This window comes from Panthera tigris, chromosome B3, assembly GCF_018350195.1.
Source record: "Panthera tigris isolate Pti1 chromosome B3, P.tigris_Pti1_mat1.1, whole genome shotgun sequence".
Lineage (NCBI taxonomy): Eukaryota > Metazoa > Chordata > Mammalia > Carnivora > Felidae > Panthera > Panthera tigris.
In genome coordinates, this window is record NC_056665.1 from 72,130,560 (window position 1) to 72,147,171 (window position 16,612).

General features: G+C 39.8%; 1 protein-coding gene across 1 annotated transcript; it reads right to left on the reverse strand.

The window, feature by feature from the left end:
- Positions 1-9,682: 9,682 nt before the first annotated feature.
- LOC102970836 (olfactory receptor 10G2) lies at positions 9,683-10,699 on the reverse strand. Its single transcript, XM_007091330.2, has one exon. It carries the CDS (start codon positions 10,637-10,639, stop codon positions 9,683-9,685), a length of 957 nt encoding a protein of 318 aa, XP_007091392.2. The 5' UTR covers positions 10,640-10,699.
- Positions 10,700-16,612: the final 5,913 nt, after the last annotated feature.

The window sequence follows — 16,612 nt, forward strand, 5'->3', positions numbered from 1 at the left end:
CAATGAAACCAAAGAAAAGATAAAAGAAATGGACAAACTTTATCTAGATGGACTAAAACAAAGAGAAAAGACTCAAATTATAAAGCCAGTAAAGAAAGTGGGGACATTACTATTACTTCTATAGAAATAAAACAGATTATAAGGGAGTACTATGAATAATTGTATACCAAAAAATTGGATAACTTAGATGAAATGAACAAATTCCTAGAAATACAAAACTTGCTAAGACTAACTTGTGAAGAAATAGAGAATCTGAAAAGACCCATAACTAATAAAAAAATTAAGTAAGTAATGAAAAAAATCTTCCAACAAAGAAAAGCTCTGGACCAGATGGCTTCACTGGTAAATTCTACCAAACATTTTAAAGAAGAACTAATACCAATCCTTCTCAAACTTTTCCAAAAAATTGAAGAGGAGGAAACACTAACTCACTGTATGAGGCCAGCACTACCCTGATATCAAAGCCAGAAAAAGACTACAAGATAATTACAAACCAATGTCCTCTATATACACATTGATGCAAAATCCTCAATGAAAAACTAGCAGCAGAATTCAGCAGCATTTTAAAAGATTATACACCATGATGCCAGGTGTGTTGTGATTTTCCATAACCCCTGAAATCTTGCTGCTACACGATCGTGTGAACTTTTTCTGGGGCGGGCTAGCACCCAGCTGCAGTCTCTGGGCATCGGCAGCAACACGGTCCTGCAAACGTTCCTGGGGGTGGGCCAGTCCCTGGCCATTGCTCAGTGAGACCCTCCCCCAGAAGGTCTGAGAGGGTCAAAGCTGCAGTTCCTCAGAAATGAGGGGTTGGGAAACACAGCTGCATCTGAGAAAAAACTCAGGAGGGAGGTGCTGCCTGGCAACCTGATGGCTTGGTTATGGACAGTGTACAAGTAGGCAGTGGATGGAAGCTGGAGACAAAGGACAGGTGCGTGATTGCTGGTCAGGGAGAACAGAGTTCTGATACTAGAGACTGGGTAGTTGGGTAATGCCATTTTCAACTCTCCTGCGCATGCGCATACACACCTACAGGCGCCACAACAATCTACCCCAGTAAGCTAAGCAGCGCCATCTAGTGGAGAACGGAGCTGTTACACTAAGCCCCGCCCATCTGGGCCAACCTCATGCTTCAGGAACACCACAAGTCTTTCCACCTGCTTAGTTTACAGACTATAAAGTGCTTCATAGTTTGACTTCTAGGGGAAAACGATGTAATTTCAGTCGTATTTCAGTCTGTTCAGTAGTCCATCTATTCAATTTTCTTTTTTTTCATTTCTTTTTTTTTGTTGAATAAAGAAAAAAGTTTTTATTTTCAATTTTTATTAAAAATATTTTTCTTTAATTTTTTTCTACTATATTTTTTACTTTTGTGTAAAATTTTCAAATTCTATTTTGCTTCCATCATTTCGTTTTATTCTATTTCATTGTATTCATTTATTCAATGACCTACCATCATGTATTTGATTTTGTCAAATACATGACCTACCATCATGTATTTGATTTTGTGTGTGTGTTGTTTTTAATTTTTTACTTTATTAATTCCTTTTCTTCTGTCAAAATGATGAAATGAAGGAATTCACCCCAAAAGAAAGAGCAGATAGAAATGACAGCCAGGGACTTAATCAACACAGATACAAACAAGATGTCTGAACCAGATTTTAGAATCATGATAATAAGAATACTAGCTGGGGTCAAAAACAGATCAGAATCCCTTTCTGTGGAGATAAAAGTAGTAAAAGCTAGTCAGGATGAAATAAAAAATGCTGTAACTGAGCTGCAATCTTGAATGGATGCCACAGCAGCAAGGATGGATGAGGCAGAGAAGAAAATCAATGATATAGGGGACAAACTTATGGAGAATAATGAAGCAGATAAAGAGACTAAGGCAAAAGAACATGATTTAAGAATCAGAGAAATCAGTGACTCATTAAAAAGGAACAACAAGTGTCCCAGAAGATGAAGAGAGAGCAAAAGGGTAGAAGGGTAATGTGAGCAAATCATAGCAGAAAACTTTCCTAACCTGGGGAAACACAGACATCAAAATCCAGGAAGCACAGAGGACTCCCATTAGATTCAACAAAAACCAACCATCAACAAGGCATATCATAGTCAAGTTCAAAAATACTCAGGCAAGAAAAGAATCATGAAAGCAGCAAGCGAAAAAAAAGTCCTTAGCCAGCAAGGGAAGACAGATCAGGTTTGCAGCAGACCTATCCACAGAAAGTTGGCAGGCCAGACAAGAGTGGCAGGATATAGTCAATGTGCTGAATCAGAAAAATATGCAGCCACGAATTCTTTATCCAGCAAGGCTGTCATTCAAAATAGAAGGAGAGATAAAAAGTTTCCCAGACAAACAAAAATTAAAGGAGTTTGTGACCACTAAACCAGCCCTGTGAGAAATTTTAAGGGGGACTCTCTCAGGGGAGAAAAGATGAAAATACACATACATACATACACACATACCAAAAGCAACAAAGATTAGAAAGGACCAGAGAACACCACCAGAAATTCCAACTCTACAAGCAACATAATGGAAATAAATTCCTATCTTTCAATACTCACTCTAAATGTCAATGGACTCAATGCTCCAATCAAAAGACATAGGGTAACAGAATGGATAAGAAAACAAGACCCATCTATATGCTGTTTGCAACAGACCAACTTTAGACCTAAAGACACCTTCAGATTGAAAGTAAGGGGGTGGAGAAGCATCTATCATGCTAATGGTCAACAAAAGAAAGTCAGAGTAGCCATACATATATCAGTGAATCTAGACTTTAAAATAAAGGTTGTAACAAGAGATGAAGAAGGACATTATATCATAATCAAGGGGTCTATCCACCAAGAAGACCTAACAATTGTAAACATTTATGCTCCAAATGTGAAACACCCAAATATATAAATCAATTAATCACCAACATAAAGAAACTCATTGATAATACCATAATAGTAGGGAACTTCAACATCCCACTTACAGCAATGGGCAGATCATCTAAACAGAAAATCAACAAGGAAACGATGACTTTGAATGTCACACTGGACCAGATGGACTTAACAGATATATTCAGAACATTTCATCCTAAAGCAGTGGAATATACATTCTTCTCCACTGCACATGGAATGTTCTCCAGAATAGACCACACTCTAGGACAAAAATCAGCCCTCAAAAAGTACAAAAAGATTGAGATCATACTGTGCATATTTTCAGACCACAACGCTATGAAACTCAAAATCAACCACAAGAAAAAATTTGGAAAGGTAACAAATACTTGGAGACTAAGGAACATCCTACTAAAGAAGGAAAGGGCTAACCAAGAAGTTAAAGAGGAAATTAAAAAGTACATGGAAGCCAATGAAAATGATAACACCACAGCCCAAAACCTCTGGGACACACCAAAGCAGTCATAAGGTCAATCCAGACCTTCCTAAAGAGGGAAGAAAGGTCTCAGATACACAACATAACCCTACACCTTAAAGAGCTGGAAAAAGAACAGTAAATAAAACCCAAACTACCAGAAGACAGGAAATAAAAATTCGAGCAGAAATCAATGCTATCTAAACCAAATAAGCAGAACAGATCAATTAACCAGAAACTGGTTCTTTGAAAGAATGAACAAAATTGATAAACCAGTAGCCAGTTTGATCAAGAAGAAAAAGGAAAGGACCCAAAGTAATAAAATCAAGAATGAAAGAACAGAGATCATGACCAACACAACATAAATAAAAACAATAGCAAGAGTATATTATGAGCAATTATATGCCAGTAAAATGGGCAACCTGAAAGAAGTGGACAAATTCCTAGAAACATATAAACTGCCAAAACAGAAACAGGAAGAAATAGAAAATTTGAACAGATCCATAACCAGTAAAGGAATCGACTTAGTAATCAAAAATCTGCCAAAAAAAAAAAACAAGAGTCCAGGGCCAGATGGCTTTCCAGGGGAATTCTACCAAACATTTAAGGAAGAGTTAACACCTATTCTGTTGAAGCTCTTCCAAAAAATATAAATGGAAGGAAAACTTCCAAACTCTTTCTATGAAGCCAGCATTACCTTGATTCCAAAACCAGACAAAGACCCCACTAAAAAGGAGAACTATAGACCAATTTCCCTGAAGAACATGGATGCAAAAATCCTGAATAAGATATTAGCCAACCGGCTCCAACAACACATTAAAAAAGTAATTCACCATGACCAAGTGGAATTTATACCTGGGATGCAGGGCCAGTTCCATATCCACAAAACAATCAATGTGATTCATCATATCAATAAAAGAAAGGACAAGAACCACATGATCCTCTCAATAGATACAGAGAAAGCATTTGACAAAATATAGCATCCTTTTGATAAAAACCCTCAAGAAAGTAGGGGTAGAAGGATCATAGCTTGAGATCATAGAAGCCACATATGAAAGACCCAATGCTAATATCATCCTCAATGGGGAAAAACTGAGAGCTTCCCCCCCAAGGTCAGGAACAAGACAGGAATGTCCATTCTTGCTACTGTTATTCAACATAGTATTGGAAGTCTTAGCCTCAGCAATCAGACAACACAAAGAAATAAAAGGCATCTAAATCGGCCAGGAGGAGGTCAAACTTTCACTCTTCGCAGATGACATGATACCCTATATGGGAAACCCTAAAGATTCCACCAAAAAACTACTAGAACTGATCCATGGATTCAGCAAACTTGCAGGATATAAAATCAATGCACAGAAATCAGTTGCATTCCTATACACCAACAATGAAGCAACAGAAAGAGAAATCAAGGAATCTATCCCATTTACAATTGCACCAAAACCCATAAACTACCTAGGAATAAATGTAACCAAAGAGGGGAAAAATCTATACACTCAAAACTATAGAAAGCTTATGAAAGAAATTGAAGACACAAAAAAATGGAAAAATACTCCATGCTTCTGGATAGGAAGAACAAATATTGTTAAAATGTCAATACTACCCAAAGCAATCTATGTATTCAATGCAATCCCTATCAAAATAACACCAGAATTCTTCAGAGCTAGAGCAAACAACCCTAAAACTTCTATGGAAACAGAAAAGACCCTGAGTAGCCCAAGCAATCTTGAAAAGGAAAACTAAAGCAGGAGGCATCACAATCCCGGACTTCAAGCTGTCTCACAAAGCTATAATCATTAAGACAGTATGGTACTGGCACAAAAACAGACACTCAGATCAATGGAACAGAATAGAGAACCCAGAAATGGACCCACATGTAAATTTAATGTAAATTAAAAAAAACCCGATTATACACCATGACCAAATAGAATGTATTCCTGGAATGCAAGAATGATTCAACATATGAAAATTGATCAATGTATTATGCCACATCAAGAAAATGAAAGAAAAAAAAAGGACACGATCATCTCAATAGATGCAGAAAAAGCATTTGACAAAATTCAACACTTTTTCTTGATGAAAAACACTTAGCAAACTGGGAATAGAAAAAAAAAACTAATAAAAGCCATATATCAAAAATCCACAGCAAACATACTCAATGGTAAAAAGCTGAAAACATTTCCTCTAAGGTCAGAAACAAGGCAAGGGTTCCTGTTTTCACTACTAAAAAATTTTTTTTAATGTTTATTTACTTTTGAGAGAGAGAGACACACACACACAGAATCCAAAGCAGGGTCCAGGTTCTGAGCTGTCAGCACAGAACCTGATGCAGGGCTAGAACTCCCAAATTGTGAGACCAAATTCAGGCGCTTAACCTGACCTGAGCTGAAGTCAGGCACTTAACTGACTGAGCCTCCAAGGTGCCTCTGTTTTCACTACTTTTATTCAACAAAGTACTTGAAGTTCTAGCCAGGATAATTAGTCTAGAAAAAGAAATAAATGGCATCAAAACTGGAAAGGAAGAAGTAAAATTATCTGTTTGCTGATATGATTTTATATATAGAAAACCCTGAAGATTCCACATAAACAAATGGTTAGAAATGAATTCAGCAAATTAGCAGAATATAGGCAGCACATAAAAGTCAGTTACATTTCTATACACGAACAATGAACAATGTGAAAAGGAAAGGACAAAAACAATTTCATTTATAACAGCATCAAAAAGAATAAATGTTTAGGAATTAGAACTTAACCAAGGAGGTGAGAGGTTTTTTACAATGAAAACTACAAAACATTGTCTAAAGAAATTGGTGAATTTTACAGAAACTTAATTTAATTTCACAAATAAATGGAAACACATCTGACGTTCATGGATTGGAAGATATAATATTGTTAAACTGTCAATACTCAAAAAAAAGTCAGTCCTATTCAAACTGATCTACTGACTCAGTGAAGTCCCTATCAAAATCCCAATGACTTTTTTTTTTTTGTTTTTGGTTTTTTTTTTTTTGGCACAAATAGAAAAACTGGGGCTCAGCCAGTTAAGTGCCTAACTCTTGATTTTGGTTTAGGTCACGGATCGTGAGTTGGAGCCCCACGTTGGGCTCTGTGCTGACAGGGTGGAGCCTGCTTCAGAGTCTCTGTCTCCTTCTCTTTTTGCCTCTCCCCCGTGCTCTCTCTCTCTTTCCCTCTCTCTCAAAAATAAATAAACGTTAAAAAAAAAACACCTGAAAAACGAAGTAAGTCACTTCATACCGTTACAGTTTTATTCAGGGTAACTTACCGACAGGGAGGGATCTGTAAGTTCAACAATGGTACGAGGCCATTCTCCATCCTCATTCTGCTGTGATTCCCTGCCCAGTCCAGACCTTAATTCCCAGCTTTTATGGAGAAGGGCATGGTGGTGAGATCACAGCGTAGTTATCTAAAGTGGCATCATCTGTGTGCAAGAGGATCTCTACTAGTTACCTGAAGTGGAGTCTTCTGTCTTCCACTTTAGGAAAGATCAGAACAAACCTTCCTGAGTTTTGGTCAGGGCATACATTAACTTCTATGGGGCCTGGAACATGTAGCCCCAAGAGGTCATTGAGCATGAAAAAGATGGAATTACTGTTATCAGCACTCCTACCAAAAGGAATAAAACTGGAAGACTCACACTTTCTGATTTTAAAACTTACTACAAAGCTACAGTATTCAAAAGTGTGGTACTGGCGTTAAGACAGACACGTGGACCAATGAAACAGAATGAGGATTCCAGGCGCACCTGGGTGGTTCAGTGGGTTAAGCCTCTGACTTGGGCTCAAGTCATGATCTCACGGTTTGCAGGTTCAAGCCCTGTGTCAGGTTCTGTTCTGACAGCTCAGAGCCTAGAGCCTGCTTCAGATTCTGTGTGTGTCTCTCTCTCTTCCCCTCCCCGCTTGCTGTCTGTCTCTCTCTCTCTCTTTCTCTCTCTCTCAAAAATAAATAAAACACTAACATTTTTTTTTAAAGATTCCAGAAATAAATCCTTGCAGATATAGTCACGTCATTTTTGACAAGGGTGTCAAGACCATTCCCTGGGGAAAAGGACAGTCTTTTCAGCAAGTGGTGCTGGAAGAACTGGATATTCACATACAAAAAAATGAAGTTGGACCCTTACCTAACACCATATACATAAATTAACTCAAAATGGATCAAAGACTTAAACATAAGACCTAAGCCAATAAAACTCTCAGGAGGAAACTTAGGACAAAATCTTCACAACATTGGATTTGGCAATGATTTCTTGGATATGACACCAAAGTCACAGGTAACAAAAAAAAAAAATAGACAAATTTGACTTAATGAAAATTAAAAATGTGCATTAAAAATGCTATTAACAGAATAAAAAGGCAATCCATAGAATGAGAGAATATATCTGCAAATTATATATCTGGTAAACAGTTAATATCCACAACTCCTAAAACTCAACAACAACAAAAATGGACAACCTTATTTAAAAATGGGCAAAGGACTTGAATGGACATTTCTCTAAAGAAGACATACAAATGGCTAGCAAGCACATGAAAGAATGCTCCACATCACTCATTTTTCAGGAAATGCAAACCTAAACTACAATGAGGTACCACCTCACACCCATTAGGATGGCTACTATCAAAAACCCAGAAAACAACCAGTGTTGTTGATGCTGTGGAAAAAAGGGAACTCCCATCCACTCTTGGTGGGAATGTAAAATGGTATAGCCACTGTGGAAAACAATATGACAGTTCCTCAAAAAATTAAAAATGGAATTACCACATGGTCCAGTAATTTCCCTTCTGGGTATATACCCAAAGAACTGAAAGCAGGATGCTGAAGAGATGTTGAAACACCCATAGTCACAGTAGCATTATTCATAATAGCGAAACATGGAAATAATCCCAGAGTCCATTGATGGATAAATGGATAAACAAAATGGGATATATACACATATATATGTATATATGTGTGTGTGTGCGTGTGTGTGTATACATGCATATATATACAGTGGACTGTTAGTCAGCCTTAAGAAGGAAGGAGATTCTGCAGTATGCTATGACATGAATGAATCTTGGGGGCATTAAGCTAAGTGAAACAAGCAAATAACATAAGATGGCTATTGTATAATTCCACTTATATAAAGTACTTAGAAGAGTCAAAATCATAGACACAGAAAGTAGAAGAACAGAAAGCCCTGTTGTCAAGGCTGGGGGAAGGGGACAATGGATGGTTATTGTTTAATGGGCATATCTTTTAAGTTTTAAAAGATGAAAGGAGTTCTGGAGATGGATCGTGGTGATGGTTGCCAACAATATGAATGGATTTAATACCACACAAGGATACACTTAAAATGATTAAGATGGTAACTGTTATGTGTATTTTACCACAATAAAAAATATCTGCAAAAGAAAATTGGACTAGCATGACCTCGCACATCTAAATGAGTGAAAAAACTGTCAGTAAATGAAAGAACACATTTACCTGGTCCCTCATTTTCTAAAAGAGCTATTGACACTTGCTCTTATATTGCAACTGAGTCCTCTGTCTCCATATTTTCTTGTTCTTCTAGATAAGACCATGACAGGTCACAGTGGGTAAGTCAAGGTCATTTCTATCACCCTGGCCTGGTCAGAGGGATATTGTGTGATTATCTGATTGGTCCACTGAATCACTAACCAGGTGACTTCCAGATCTTTGGCTATTTTGCATTATGATAATTGGCCAAGAGTTTTTTCTGGATACTTTGGACAATTTAGATGTAGTTTGAAAGTCTTTCCTGGTTCTGTTTTAATTTTTAAAAAATTGCTGATTGAGTGAAATATTAATAGGGCTGAGGTAAGGCTCCTGCGATAAAGTAATCCATTAACAAATCCATGATTTAAAGGATTAGAGGTTTATTTTCTTCTCACTTAAAATTCTGAAGTGAACGTTCCAGGTTGGTAGGTGATTCATCTCCCTGATGTGAGCAAAGCGATCCAAGTGCCTAGAGGCTTGGGAAATTATGACTGAAGCAATGGATGGAGGGTGGTAGGGTAGCATTATACTGGTATTCCCCAATTTTTCTGGAATATCCCCCTCCTCCTAGATAGGGCATTACTCCTCATATTCAACATTTGTGTAGAGTGTGCTTTCTCCTGAGAGGTGGATCGGAAAAGTATAAAACAGCTCTGGCCAATTTATTGCGGTTAAATATAGCACTAGAAGCTTCTTAGTAGAATTACATCCAGTTCAGCTTAAGCCAACATATATTTTTGAACGTTTGCCACACGTAGCAGAAGCTGAGAGGTGTGGTAGCAATGGTGAGGCAGGAAGTCCCTGGGCCTGTAGTTACTTGTTTCTTCTGGCGGCCTTTCCACCTGCTGTTATTCTCTTCAGAGCGGACTTCACTTCCTGGTTCCTCAGGGTATAGATGAGGGGGTTCAGTAATGGAGTGACAACAGTGTAAAACACAGCCACTGCCCCATCCAGGGGACTCTTGGAGCCAGCCCTGAGGTAGGTGAAAATGCAGGGGACATAGTAGACTGTGACCACGGTTAGGTGGGAGCCGCAGGTGGAGAAGGCTCGGCGCCGCCCATCAGCAGTGCGTATCTTGAGGATGGCGCGGACTATGCAGGCGTAGGAGAGCAGAATTAACATGAAGCAACTGGCAGCCACCACCCCAATGTCCACAAAGGTCACAAGCTCATTGACGGTTGTGTCAGCACAGGCCAGTCTCAATACTGCAGGGATGTCACAGAAAAAATAATCCACTTGGTTGGGCCCACAGTATGGCAGACGGAAGGTCAGGGTGGCCTGGACAGACCCATGGATGGAGCCGGCCACCCAAGCCCCAGCCACGAGGATGGTGCATAACCTCCCATTCATGAGCACGGGGTAGCGCAGGGGCTGGCATATTGCCAGGTACCTGTCGTAGGCCATCAAGGTGTAGAGGAAACACTGGGTGCTGCCCAGGAAGTGAAAGAAATACAGTTGAGCCACACAGCCACCAAAGGGCATTGCCTTGCTGGCAGGAGTAAAATCCAATAGTAGCCGGGGGACAATGACTGAGGAGAGCCACATGTCCAGGAATGAGAGCACGCCCAGAAGAATGTACATGGGGCGAGCGTGGAGCTTTGGGTCAGCCCACACGGTGAGCAGAATGAGCAGGTTCCCCAGCTGAGTCAGGATGTAAATGATGAAGAAGACCAGGAAGAGGAGGGTCCTCAGACTGGGGGGGTGAGGTAAGCCCAGGAGAACGAAGCCTGTCACGACGGGGTCCAGGGATGTGTTTTTGGTCTCTCCCATGTCTTTCTGTAGTCTGTGGAGATGAATGGTGAAGTCAGACAAGGGAAATATCCACAGGAGGTGGTGAGAGAATGGTTTCATCTCATGACCAGAGTCTAGGGGGGATACAGAGGACTTCTTTATTTTAAAGTAGAAAGCATTTGCCATCAGTCATCTGGTTTTGCTCTGCAAGACAAGCCCTCAGAGGCTGGTTGATTTCTAGATGTCCTGACATGCTCCTTCTATGGGAGATACTATTTCAAGTATTGGAAGCCAAGGCACAAGGTTATGTCTTAATAACAGTGTTAGTGAATATGATGGGTCTGTAACCCCAAGGGGGACCACAGAGAAATGGATTTTGGAGCAATGTGGACCAGTTACTCCGTAATTACCATCCCTATTGTTGGAATGGACTTCTCAAAATGTCTCTTGTAGATCTATAAGAATCTTTGAAATCTAGCCCTTATATATTTCTATAATCTTCTTTCCTTTGGCTCCCTCAGAGCACCAAGGACCTTCTGGCCCCACTTCTGGAGTATACTGATTCATCTCAACACAGTCTCATTCCTCAGGACTCACTTGGCTGTCACTTCCTTTGGGAAGAGTTTTTCTCCCTTAGAAGACAATCTTCTTGGAGATACGAATTTATATTGTAAACGGCAGTTGCAGCACAGTGTGATGAGAGCTATTTGCCTAAATGCTCCCTGGTTTCTTCTATTAGATTATAAGCTCCTTCAGAGCAAAGACCAAGTCTTTTTTGTTCTTTTATTGTATCTGCAGCACCTGCCACAGTGTTTGGCAACAGTAAGGTAATTAATAAATGTTGGCTGATTGTCTGACTGAATGGCTTTTGCCAACTCGGGTTAGTCCTGCATCCTGTTTCCCTGTGTGATCACATCTCTCCTGCTTTGTGTCACAAAGTCAGCACTGACGGGTGAGGGGACTGGCCACATACTTCAGCAGTGTGAGTCTGTCCCCAGCGTAAACAAAGTCAAAGGCATCACCCATGTTTTCTGTTTGCCTTAGAATGTTATTTAACTTTATTGATTGACCTCAGTAGTTTATTGGTTTTGGTGATTTGGATTATAACAGATTGATTTTTATAGGACTTCACCTTTGGTGTGTTATTATTTTAAGATCTTATTTGACTTTCAACAAATGAGATTCTCAAAAACACTTTAAAGGTATTAAACACCTGAGCACCATATTATTTAAAACCTCCCTTTGATGAATGGTTTGTTCGAAAAAAAAGTTTTTTTCTCCAAATAGTGTTTTAGGTATTTTTACCTAGGCTTAAACTAAAAGATCTTGTAATTCTTAAGAAATAACAAAAAGAAAAATTTAAACTGATAAGAGGTTAGTTATACGGAGGTGGGAACATCAACAGATCTAACTGCTGGAATGTTGTTAAAAATGTAGGGGTGTCTGGGTGGCTCAGTCGGTTAAACGTCCAACTTCAGCTCAGGTCATGATCTCGTGGTCTGTGAGTTCGAGCCCCGCGTCGGGCTCTGTGCTGACAGCTCAGAGTCTGGAGCCTGTTTCAGATTCTGTGTCTCCCTCTCTCTCTGACCCTCCCCCGTTCATGCTCTGTCTCTCTCTGTTTCAAAAATAAATAAACATTAAAAAAATTTTAAAAATGCTTTTATAAACATTAATCTCAAACATATACATACATATATGTAAAGATTTTATTTTATTTTGAAGGCTTTATTTATTTATTTATTTATTATTTATTTGTTTTAAGTAGGCTTTAAGCTCAACATGGGGCTTGAACTTACAACCCTGAGATCAAGAGTTGCGTGCTCTACTGACAGACCCCACCAGGCACCCCCAGTCTCAAACATATTTTATCTTCATCATTATTTAAAAATAACTAAGTGGATATAATAATATCTGGTAGTGATAAATATTACTCAATGTCTCATGTTCTATAGAATCCATAGAAATATTAATAATAGATTTTGCCCACAAAGAGAAAAATATATTCGCTATTACCTGATTTTCAGAAGGAAGAATAATTTCTTTCAGGAAGGATGGATGGTACTTTCTATGGCTAGAACAGAAAGGGAAGACAAAATTTGAGAGCATGTGTATGATACCAATTATGAAACCTTATTTTGTGTCAGCTAGAGGAGATACATATTACAGATATGCTCCTATCTTAGGCAAATGATGTCTTTCTAGAATTTTTTATGAAAATCAAATTTTCATAAATCAATTCATATTAGCATTATACTAAAAAGTTATTTGGAGAACATCCATAATGAATCTCTATGGATAGTAAAAAAAAAGAAAAACCTTAGTTCATCTTTCTTCTCCCAGCTGTGGTGTACACATCTGGATGCACTTTCCCAAAGGACCTGCTGGGAGAAGGCTGGAAGGCATACCTCTCTCTGTGTGGCTCTGGGTGTTCTGGCTGGCCTGTATGGGAACAGGGGGGCTGCAGTGGTGGGTCTGAGGGAGAAGCTCCTTTTCCAGGCAGAGTCAGCAGAAGACAGTGGTTTTGATTTGAGGTGGTGTAAGGTAGAATCTCTTGGAGAGGCAGGGATTGCCTGCAGAAGCACTAAGCTGCTAGTCTAAGAGAGACTTTTAGAAAAGAGAACAGCCTTTTCTCTTTTTAATTATTTATGTGTTTATTACTATTATTATTTTTCAAATGATCCGTCCAAATTTCATTTATTTTTATTTTTATTTATTTATTTTTTTAACGTTTTTATTTATTTTTGAGACAGAGTGAGACAGAGCATGAACAGGGGAGGGGCAGAGAGAGAGGGAGACACAGAATCGGAAGCAGACTCTAGGCTCTGAGCCATCAGCCCAGAGCCTGACGCGGGGCTCGAACTCACGGACCGCGAGATCGTGACCTGAGCTGAAGTCGGACGCTTAACCGACTGAGCCACCTAGGCGCCCCTAAATTTCATTTATTTTTATTTTTTAATGCTTAGTTAGTTTTGAGAGAGACAGAGAGAGGGAGCAGGTGGGGGAGAGGTGGAGAGAGAGGGAGACAGAGGATCCAAAGTGGGTTCCACACTGACAGCAGAGAGACTGATGCGGGGCTCAAGCTCACAAACTGTGAGACCATGACCTGAGCCAAAGTTGAAGGCCTAACCAACTGAGCCACGCAGTTGCAACCCCCCTTTGAAAACTTTTTTAGGGGCACCTGAGCGGCTCAGTCAGTTAAGTGTCTGACTTCGGCTCAGGTCATGATCTCACGGTTCTTGGGTTCCAGCCCCGTGTCTGGCTCTGTGCTGACAGCTGAGAGCCTGGAGGCTGCTTCGGATTCTGTGTCTCCCTCTCTCTCAGCCCCTCCCCTGCTCACACTCTGTCTCTCTCTCTCTCTCAAAAATAAATAAACATTAAAAAAAATTTAAAAACTTAAAATGTTTATTTCTGAGACAGAATGCGAACAGGGGAAGGACAGAGAGAGGGAGTCACAGAATCTGAAGCAGGCTCCAAGTTCTGAGTTGTCAGCACAGAGCCTGACGTGGGGCTTGAACTCACAAGACATGAGATCATGACCTGAGCTGAAGTAGGATGCTTACCCAGCTGCCTCTTCTTTTTTTTTTTTTAAAGCCTATTTATTTATTTTGAGAGAGAGAGAGCGAGAGAGAGAGAGAGAGAGCGCACAAGCAGGGGAGGGGCAGAAAGAGAAAGAGAGAGAGAATTCCAAGCAGGCTCCGCACTGTCAGCACAGAGCCCGATGTGAGGCTCGAACTCATGAACCATGAGATCATGACCTGAGCTGAAACCAAGAGTCAGACACTTAACGGACTGAGCCAACCAGGTGCCCCTTTTTTCTCTTTTCTAGAGATAAAGGAGCCCGCCTAGAAAAAAAAGAAGAAAACTAACCAAGTATTTTTTCCTCTTAATTTATCTGTGATTTTTTTATCATAGAGCTGTTAATTTTTTGAAGTTGTGTCACTTAAGCTATTTAAATTGAGGAGTGAAGCAAGCTAAGATTCATCAATTAAAAAACATTTTAAGTATCCACATGGTGGCTAATGTGATATAGATTAAAACATTTCCTGTTTTAAATAGTTTTTGGTATTGTTAAGGCCATCATATAAAATAGTTGCACTTTAGTTTTTATGTTTATTTTTCTAAAACTTAAAATTTTTTTTTAATGTTTACTTTTGAGAGAGAGAGAGACAGACCACTAGCAAGGGAGGGGCAGAGAGAGATGGAGACACAGAATCGGAAGCAGGCTCCAGGCTCCGAGCTGTCCACATAGAGCCTGACATGGAGCTCGAACTCATGGACTGTGAGATCATGACCTTAGCAGAAGTCAGATGCTTAACTGACTGAGCCACCCAGGTGCTGCTTTTAAAACTTTAAACAAGTATTTATTTATTTATTTTGAGAGACACAGGGAGAGAGAGAGAGAGCTGGGGAGGCAAGGGCGGGCGGTCGGGGGGGAGAGGCAGAGAGAGAATCCCAAGAGGTTAAGCGCTGTCAGCATAGAGACTGATGCAGGGCTCAAACTCATGAACCATGAGATCATGACCGGCACTGAAATCATGATTCAGATGCTCAACTGACTGAGCCACCTAGGCACCTCTAACATAGTTGCACTCTAATATCAAAAACATATAATTAAAGAAAAGAAGAAGCTAGTGATATCACTGATATAATCAATATTTAAAGCAGCAAATAATTAGGTGCAGGGGCTTTGGTCTGGAAATTCAAGGGAAAGGCTTCTAGGGATGGAATGGAAGAGGACGGCATGAAGAGAGCCAAGTCAGGGAGGGTGCAACCCTCTTTCCAGGGTCAAGTGGAAGTCATCCTCCTTACAGGATCAGACAGGAAGTCATAGGTTGTTAGGAAGCAAACCCACTTTGAGGCCTTTTCAGACAGTGTCTCTTTCATTTGTAAAAAATCAGATTATTTCAGAGGTTTGGCCTCTTTCTGGCATGCCTACACTGAACTGGGGTTCTGTATAGGGCACCCTAGGGTTGAGGACCTTCTCCAAGCAGAGCAGATACACATCACTAAGGCTGAGGCATGAGGAATGACCCAGATATGAGCTGTTCATCCTTGTTTGCCTTTAGGACAAGACTCAGACCACAGCCCTTTGAGGCCATGAGGCAGCCTGGGCAGAGGCAGAGCATGGAGAATGAACAGAGTTTGGGTGCAGTGGGGAGACATAACCCATATTTTATTCTAATTATCCCATCAGCATCCTTCCACTGTAAATGAAAAAAACAAACAAAGAAACAAAAAACAACAACCAAAAAACAAAACAAGTGTGTTTGTTAAGAAACTTTAACAAGTTTGTATCGGGGCACCCGAGTAGCTTAGTGAGTTGAGTGCCTGACTCTTGGTTTCTGCTCAGTTTGTGAAACAGGGTTGTGGGATGGAGCCCTAAGTCGGGTTCCAAGCTGAGTGTGGAGCCTGATTAAGACTCTCTCTCTCTCTTTCTATCTCTCTCCTTTTCCCTCTGCCCGTCTACCCTGCTTGTGTGCTCTCTCTCTCCAAAATAAAAAAATAAAAAATAAAAAATAAAAAAAAGTGTTATCCTAAAAAGCAAAGGAAAGGAAAGGAAAGGAAAGAAAAGAAAAGAAAAGAAAAGGTATGCAGTGGAAGGCCTTCCAGTCTTCGAGGAAGTTGACTGTGTGTGCTCACCACTGGGAGAAAAAGGGTTAACATGTTCATCCCTGACTACGTTTGCTCAGTAACACTGATACAGCATTTATATTACTTTATTATCTCTCCCCAAATATAGAAAAGACAAATGTTTAAAACTCTTTTTCTCAATTTAGAGAAGAAAGCTCCCAAATCTGGAGAGAGGCTGATTTAATTCAACATTAATATGCTTAATGTGTTAACATTGTGACTAGAGGGTGAGGTAAGAAAGGGTGGGGGAAAGAGACACATTACATACAGTTTTTGACAAAGTTACTGAAACTCTTAATGTGTGGAAATTAAGTCTTTGCTCCCATTGTGAATTGGCCTGCTATTAGAATGCATCCCTTGTTGGACTCACGTGGACACAAC

Bases quoted from the DNA above. Each gene is read 5' to 3' on its own strand.
- LOC102970836 (XM_007091330.2), bottom strand. From the start codon at position 10,639: ATGGGAGAGACCAAAAACACATCCCTGGACCCCGTCGTGACAGGCTTC.